General features: G+C 40.4%; 1 protein-coding gene and 2 non-coding genes across 3 annotated transcripts in view; 2 read left to right on the top strand and 1 right to left on the bottom strand.

Annotated features, from left to right (window-relative positions):
• SARC_05831 (hypothetical protein) overlaps positions 1-6,002 on the top strand; it is a 6,591-nt gene extending 589 nt beyond the window's left edge. Inside the window, exons 2-10 of the mRNA XM_014300298.1 lie at positions 954-1,111; positions 1,532-1,652; positions 2,301-2,494; positions 2,966-3,056; positions 3,417-3,505; positions 4,026-4,081; positions 4,486-4,568; positions 5,027-5,128; positions 5,849-6,002. Coding sequence (XP_014155773.1) covers positions 954-1,111; positions 1,532-1,652; positions 2,301-2,494; positions 2,966-3,056; positions 3,417-3,505; positions 4,026-4,081; positions 4,486-4,568; positions 5,027-5,128; positions 5,849-5,901 — 947 coding nt within the window. The 3' untranslated portion in view covers positions 5,902-6,002. The remainder of the gene's footprint in view (positions 1-953; positions 1,112-1,531; positions 1,653-2,300; positions 2,495-2,965; positions 3,057-3,416; positions 3,506-4,025; positions 4,082-4,485; positions 4,569-5,026; positions 5,129-5,848) is intronic.
• Positions 6,003-6,812: 810 nt separating this feature from the next.
• On the bottom strand, positions 6,813-6,885 carry SARC_30118. The gene has a single exon. It is a non-coding gene; the product is annotated as a tRNA-Val (tRNA).
• Positions 6,886-7,659: 774 nt separating this feature from the next.
• On the top strand, positions 7,660-7,732 carry SARC_30117. Its single transcript has one exon. It is a non-coding gene; the product is annotated as a tRNA-Lys (tRNA).
• The last annotated feature ends 470 nt before the right edge of the window (positions 7,733-8,202 follow it).

The raw sequence follows: 8,202 nt of genomic DNA, 5'->3' as shown, positions 1-8,202 counted from the left end.
CTTATTAGTGTGTGTATGTATGTGTGAGTATATATATATACATATATGTATTAATACTCATATACTTAAATACTCACTTGTGTATTTGTGTATGTGTGTGAGAGTATATATATATATATATACGTGTTTACATGTGTGGTATGTGTATGTGCATATTAATGTAAGTGTGTGTACATACATATATGCGTCACCACAGATAGGTTTATACTAACTTGACAATATTTATATATATATATGTGTGTGTGTGTGTGTGTTTGTATGTACGTATAGATATGTGTGTGTATATATATATATATATATATATATATGACAAAATGGAAGTATCTCAGTTTGTGCGCGTGCGGTTTGTATTGATTTTCATGCTCGGTTATAGTGTGTGCTATTGTGTATATGGTGTCTGTGTAGGTGGACGTTTTTAGGTTAAATACCTTCAGAGCAAAAGAATATCATACTGTGTCATCATCGTCGATGTATATGTGCCGGTGCGAACGGCCCTAGCCTTAGTCTGAAAATAACTTTCTTTGTGGTTTGTGTCGTACGGCTGTTTGCAGGTACTTCCAACTACTGGACCCGCATATGTATACACCTGTGTTGGCAGATGTCCATGCATATATATATATATTTGCATATACAAATTTAAAAGACAACTCCGTGAATGTTTATAAATTTGTTTTGTCGCCTAACAGAACTGCACTCGCGACTTCAATTCCTGTGTCTCCACTCACCTTATACCTTATACTGGTAATAGGCAACCCCAAACAGTCTCACATTGTGAATCGGTAGCGTTTATCAGAGAGGCTTTATCGCTTCTCATAGCACAGCGAATCCGTATGATTCCGATTAGTGTTTTTGTCCACACCATTTGGTGTGCCATCAACACCGCCTGTAGGGCCTCTCCACGCCTTTCTAACTCACTACACGACCGTCTCTTATTCCGTCACGTGTGGTTTTAGTGCCCACGACCGTCCTGTCGCGTTCATACGTCACGGATCCGTACGCGTTTGCCATTCCTGCGGAGAAGGTGGCGGCTGATGCGCAGAAGGCGCAAGGGGCAGAAGCACAGGAAGACACAACCGAGAAATCAAGGAAATCGAGGGAACGGGTCACTAAGGTGGGTGTGCTTGCACGCGTCTACGTGTGTCGAGGTGTATACATTGGCTTCGAGTGAAGTCATGCGGGTACAGGAATAAGACTCGTCGATACCTCGACTGTCGGCGTTGTACTGTCAGACGATCTCCACCGAACGATCATTTTCGTAAGATCGAATGTGATTTGTGTGTTGCTGTGTGCACATTAGCATCCTGTGATAGTGTAGGGTACTTTGCCAGCATGATTCTCTCGCCTTTCGCGGCCCATCCGAGCGAACACGCACTCGACTGCAGTAGTCATGAGATCACTGTGTACTGTCTTTACGGCATAATCAACGCTGATGCGCAGACACCCTCACCTCTCTTCCAAATATAATATATATATATATATATATGTTTGTATTTATATTTATATATCCCCCCAATTCTGGTGTCCGCAACAGAAAGCACAAATATGGGCTAAGCGAGCCAAGGCCGATCTGGCGGCCGTGCGACACAGGTTAGGAGGACAGCTGTCCAATAGTCTGGTGCAGCAGGCAGTCACGTTCCCGCAGAAGGACTTGGGTATGGCTTTTTGCGAACGGTTGTGTGTTGTGTGCGACTTCCAGCAACGCTATGCAGTTGTGTGTGGCGAATCTGGTTTCATTGCATGTAGATATATATATATGTGTGTGTGTGGCGAATCTGTGTGTCTGTGTGTTGTACGTACATGAAATGCACATGTCTGTTACCGGGTATATTGAGTTGAAGGTTTGATGTGAATTTGGTACAATGAATATATTGTGTCTTTGTACAGTCGCGCTTGTCCGTTCATGAGACTCTGTGCATAATATGCCCGTACGACCAATCATACTATTTGGAGTGCGTGTGTGCGCGTTAACGGCCACAACTCATTGTAAATTCAAGTACTCCCAGTCTCGTAGTGATGCAAACAGCTTGTTGTGTCCTTTCTAGATTAGAGTCATTATCTGTATGGTGGAAATAGTATTCATCTTCATAGCTTATACATACAAATATACGTGAATAGTTTGAAGAAGACAACTACACCCGACGCTGTATTAGAATCAAAGCCAATACAGCAAGAGAACGCGGACACACACTGTATATATGTGTGTGTGTGTGTAGCACTAAACGAGATATACTTCACAGTGTAGAAACATATGTGTGTGCTAAACTGTACATACCGCTATTCTACCCTCCACCATACGACAGTCGAGCCGGATAACTCGCACCTAGTGCTGCTTGGGTCGTGCGTGTATGGCTTATACGTGATGGAGCACATCACGACAATCTTCCCCAATGCGAGGACAACTATACAGAAGGATATATGTGACTATGCGCTGCATAGCGCTACACTCGCAGCGTGCGGGAATGCCTATGGACTGGCATCTGTTTTACAATACGAGGTATGGAAACCCCTAAACCATAAAACTCTGAACCCTGCAATACTTGGTATAGAGTGGCTGACATAGTCCCGAGTCCGGGTGAATGATGTACTTCCTGTGTATGTGTATGTTTATTGGTAGTGCTAACTCTTGTATACTTTCCGGAGGGGAAATCGTTGCTGTGTTGTGACATGCCAAGTTGAAGCCGCAGTCACACATCCACCTCTTTGCGAGGGATAATTTAGTGTATGTCTTTTTATGAGCTACTATACTACCTGAGATACTGTTGAGCTCAATTTTCTGGTGCAACACTGGGCTGACTTTAGCCTTGTTGAGTTGTCATTCTAATATATAGGAAGTTATTATACTACTATGTATGAGTTATTATTCTATAATGTAGCTCAGAAATCATTAGCAGACAACTTATCAGATATTTGAACCGTAGTATTCACTTCTCTGATTTTAATTTTATATATATCCTTGTACTTGCAGAAGACGGAGGAGACAGACAAAGATATCTTAGCCGCCGATGTCAGGACCTACACGGCAGAAGCCATGAAAGCAATTGCGGGTGCCTTGTATGGTATGTTTATACGCGACAACGAGATGTGTCTACTTTAAAATCAAAATAGTTTTTAACATATGCCCCGTTCCCGATGAAATTATATGTCCAACGAGAATACTCAAACCGTATAATGTGCCTACAGGCCTGTATACATAATGCACATACGCTTCTTTATATTTTACGATGACACACTGATAGACTCAGGAGTTCACAGTAACATTTTGTGCATAATACGATCCTGTACATGACTGTCTCATTCACTATTATAATACGTGACTTGCCCAGTCCAGTCCTGTGACACCGATACTGGTATCAGAGTTCAATACAATATGCTCTCTCCTAACACCATGCATGTCTGTCCTGGATATCGCATTACAGCAAGGGCCGGTCCTGAGACAGCTCGTCAATTCGTGCGGGAAACAGTACTATTCACCTTGTCTAAAGTGGATCTGCGGGACACCCTTCAGGTATGTAGCTATGGGAGATGATTTAGGTAGGAACCAAACCAATCGCAGATTATGCAGCCGATTAGCTTAGTACTACATCACTTTTCGGGGTTATCAAGGATTGTTCAAGGTTGTGCTATCGTATGTGATTTTATGTGTATGTATACATGCTTGCATACTAAAATCGAAGTGCAAGTAGCTATGTGTGGTTGAAGAAGGCACATGCGATCGTAATTATGTGTGCTTATATATATATATATATATCCCTCGTATACAACCGGCTCTATCTATGTATTGGCTTTGGTGCAAGATACCGTATGGTTTCGTTCTCAGTTTTCGCTCTGTTGCCCTATAGCATCCGAATTTGTGAACAGTTGTTATACTACTACGATGACGAGAATGTGTGTTCATATATAGCTACCAAACTTACAAAACAAAGACCCGCATGCCTGCTTGTCAAATCTCAGCCAGCTTTAGACATGCCTCTTAAAATGTAAACGGACTTTAATACTTTACCTACCTCCGCTTGTATGTACTACAGATCGAAAAGCCAATGCAAATGCTGAGCAAGTTGCCATTTAGAAATATAGAATACAGGTATGTCACTCCATGCTCCTGATGGACATGTGTATGCCTGTCGGCACTGCGGGCCTTGTATATGAGTTTCTGTTCAGTCGAGCATTCGTGATAGTGCATCGTGCGGCTATTAATCTGGCATGAGTTTGCTATACTTCGCCTGAGTTTGGGTGTCTTATCATAGACGTTGGTTGGTATCTATGTGCCCATTCTCCTCCGTGTTAGGCCCATACCGCAGAGTAGGCGTATCCGATTGCATACGCATATGTACCGGCGTATGACGACTGAATGGGTTATTCTTTCTGTTGAATCTATTATATGAAGTATGCGCATAAATCATCACTTCCAAGTTCTCGGCATCAAAAGCGAGCAACACAAACGAACACCTGTAAACTGTGTCGATATTGTCCAATACGTATCACTAGGATCCTGAACGAGGCAGGACGAGTAACCTACCAGCCCACCTTTTACGTTGGAGTTTTCTCTGATGGAGAAAATCTTGCAAAAGGTACGTAAAATAGTTTCTGAGTTGCGTGCACGTTCTTGAAGGTATGCCTACGATGCACATATATTATACGTATAAGATGTGTCTTTCAGTTGCATTCTCACGTTATTCTGTGTACTGTTGTACATGCAAGAATGAATATCTAGTAGATAGCTCAGCTAGCGAAGTCGGGCACTACTATCCGACTTCACTAGCCCAATTAGAATTCTCGCGAAAGCTGGCTATGAGTTCGGGACATTCTCATCTCTATTGTCCATTCGCTTATGTGGCCCTATTTTCTACCTCAGCTATGATTTCCTGTTTATAGCTAATCTGCTACAATGTCTAAGTTCTATATAGTCTAGTCTATGATGTTCGGGCATTATCGTTGCTATTTAGACAGTCCATCAATTCAAACTATACAAATTGCTGGTTTTAAACCGCGTCTCTAATCATTTGTATGTACTTCGTCGGTGCTGTAGGCGCCGGGCACTCTCTCACAGAGGCGAAGGCGGAAGCGGCGCGGATGGCCATAGTCAACTACATATTCGAGACTTCTAACAAGAAGGTTACTTTCCCCTCAGGTGAGTATCATTGTGTTCTTTTCACGTAGTAGTAATGTTCTGACGTGATAGTTTTTCTGGCCCTTTTGAATGGTGTTCGGCGACAATAGGTTTCTGAATTTTCATGTGAACAGAATTTGGAGCCAAATTACTGTTTTTAGAAAGACCACGGCTTCGACTTCAACATATTATACGAACATGCTCCATCTCCAGTCACGAGTTTACATTTCCTCCATAGTCCTAGTCGGCCCATCGTCAGAAACCTCCTCGAATACTCTGAAACCAGTTTTCTGAAGTTTTTTAAAAGTTGTAAATTCGTGTGTATTCAGATCCTCTCGAGAACTCTGTCGTTCATTTCTTAAGTGCTTCATAAATTGTAAATTCGTGTATTTCATTCGTTTCTTAAGTGTTTTATAAGTTGTAAATTCGTGTGCATTTAGATCCTCTCGAGAACTCTGACATTCTGTCGGGTGATATCCTTGCGCCTGAAGGCATTTAGTGCCTCGAAAAGCTTACTCGACCCATGTGTGCTGTTGCATTGCAAGAAGTATGCTTTTTTATACATTCCTGTGCGTCTTTCCATGCAGTATCGATCATCTAACTAGCCGTGAGCAATCACTATCGTGCTCTTCCTTTGTAAATTGTCCACACGCCTGATCTACTATACTATTCAGTCGCAATTACTTTGCTACCGGATTCTTAGCTAGGGCTGACATTTATACATTTACTATCATCTCCCAGATAAAAGTTTCGATCCCCTCTCTATGGAGTGTCTAACGGAGGCGGACGTATAGTTGCACTTATAAGAGGTTGGGAAATAGCTGCTGACGTATACTCAGAGCCGACTTGCAAGAATTAGTATGTGAAACCAAATAAAATCGAGAAACATCAAGTGCCTATTGGTGTCACTTTCAATGCGCTATCATTCCTAGTCAGTGAAGTGCAAAAGAGAAACATGCGAAAAATTAACATCATATTGAATCGAACAGCCGTATATGGTCGGTTACAATGAACGTTTAGTTGGTGTGGAATCTCTTTATATTGATACAATGTACGTCGGCCGTTTTACCACTTATAGTTTTAGAACGTGTACAAGGTGTCACTGAGCCATTGAACGGGATAATATCAGGTGCAGAGAACTCTGATATGTATAGTAGGAATATGTACGAAGTATGATATATATAATTAACGTTGCGAACAAACCAAAAATATAGCGGTATGTGTTCTTTAACTCCAGCTGGCAACCTATGATAAAATGCATTTGTGAATAGGGTTAAATGATTGAACCATGTATCTTGACGGCCAAAGTAACAACCAGTGTGTTGAAATTTGCGACGATGCTTAAACCAGGAAGCAACAACTATGGGATCCGTTGTCAGTCTCATGTGTTGTATTACAGAACAATTTAAACTTGCTATACATTATTTAAATCCCCAAGATTTATTGTAAAACTATCAATAGTACTCGCGCAGTAGTATAGCGACAGTATTTACTATGTCATTTTTTATAAAATTCTTACACATGATGTGGGATTTCTCTCAATTTATGATAAGTCGTGATCTCTACATCTTCAAATGTATTTTCTAGTAAGTCCACTTGAAAATGAATAAAGAAAACCCGAAATCCAAAACAAACAAAAAAGGAGAAAGAATTAAATTTAAGAAAAAGTTGATCTCGGCAGGCTCTCGCTTTACAAGATTAAAGATTTTCTCGGCCAGAATCGAACTGACGACCCTCACGGTGTAAACATGATGTGATAACCCCTACACCACGAGAAGATATCTTTACTGTCTAAGTCACAATCGATCATTGACAGCCATGGTAATCGAATATATTTTGTTGAATAAGGCTTGTAAAGGCTTCCATATTGGTCATCTAATTGTCTATGTTGAATTTCGATGTCAAGGACAATAGTGTGAGCAAACCACTGTTCACCTTTGAAATTGAACCCCGCCAATACCCAATCCTATTTGAAACGGTGTTACTGGACTGCTTTAAATTCCAATATGTTGTGATATATTAATCACTTCCTTGCAACAATCTTCATGAGAAGATCCGATACAGTGGGGTATGTTCTCTCTAGTATCATCTATGAGAAAACCCTCCGGCGACTTCCGTTTGGAATCGAATACTTAGACTGCACCTTCCGTCAGTCCCTCCCTGCTATCATAGTTGATATAATTAAGTACTACATTGTCATTCGTGTGGATCTGATAACAGCTGTGCCAATTACAAGAGTGTATGTGAACAAATGTGTATTCATCGTGATTTTGCTCACTATGTTAACTTCACAAGAAAAAACCGTCTCAAACACGACAATCTCACGTTTGAGTATTTTATCGGTGTTATAATATACCCGAGTACAGAAAATAGTTTTCCAATTTACTATCTACTCCAGAACATTGTGCAAATAATCAAATATAGAGATGGTCTGTGGAAGGTTAGTCGCTGATTAAAGCCACAACAAATACGAAACAGGCCACAAGCCGGAACACAAAAAAATAAAATTCTCAAATCAAATAATATATAATTCTAGCTACAACCCTTTCATATCCCGGCTAGCTCAGTCGGTAGAGCGTGAGACTCTTAATCTCAAGGTCGAGGGTTCGAGCCCCTCGCTGGGAATTTTTGCTTTTTTATTCCTTTCTTTCTTTCTTTCACATTTATTTATTTATTTACAAAAATGGCTATTCTGATATTGCGCACTCGGCGCAGAAGGAATATATGCATATTTCGTGAAAATGTATTAATAGTATTCAATTTATACCTTCGACACCTTCGTATTAACGACATTTCAAACACCTAGATTCTCAAAATCAATGGCGAGAGGAGGGAAACCATACATAGTTTCACATTAGTATAAAGAGTTAGTATCAAACTTCAAGCACCTCGTAGCACTATATCCTACTGCCGAACAATAGTATTGCCTCAATGTGTGTGTGTGCGTGTGTGTGTGTGTGTGTGTGCGTGTATGTGTGTGTGTGTGTTTGTCTGTGTATGAATATATGTATATAAGTATATATATATATATATATATATATATATATATATATTATATATATATATATATATATATATATATATATATATATATA

This window comes from Sphaeroforma arctica, assembly GCF_001186125.1.
Source record: "Sphaeroforma arctica JP610 unplaced genomic scaffold supercont1.389, whole genome shotgun sequence".
Lineage (NCBI taxonomy): Eukaryota > Ichthyosporea > Ichthyophonida > Sphaeroforma > Sphaeroforma arctica.
Note: the sequence above shows the minus strand (reverse complement) of the source record. Positions and strands in the feature narration are given on the sequence as shown.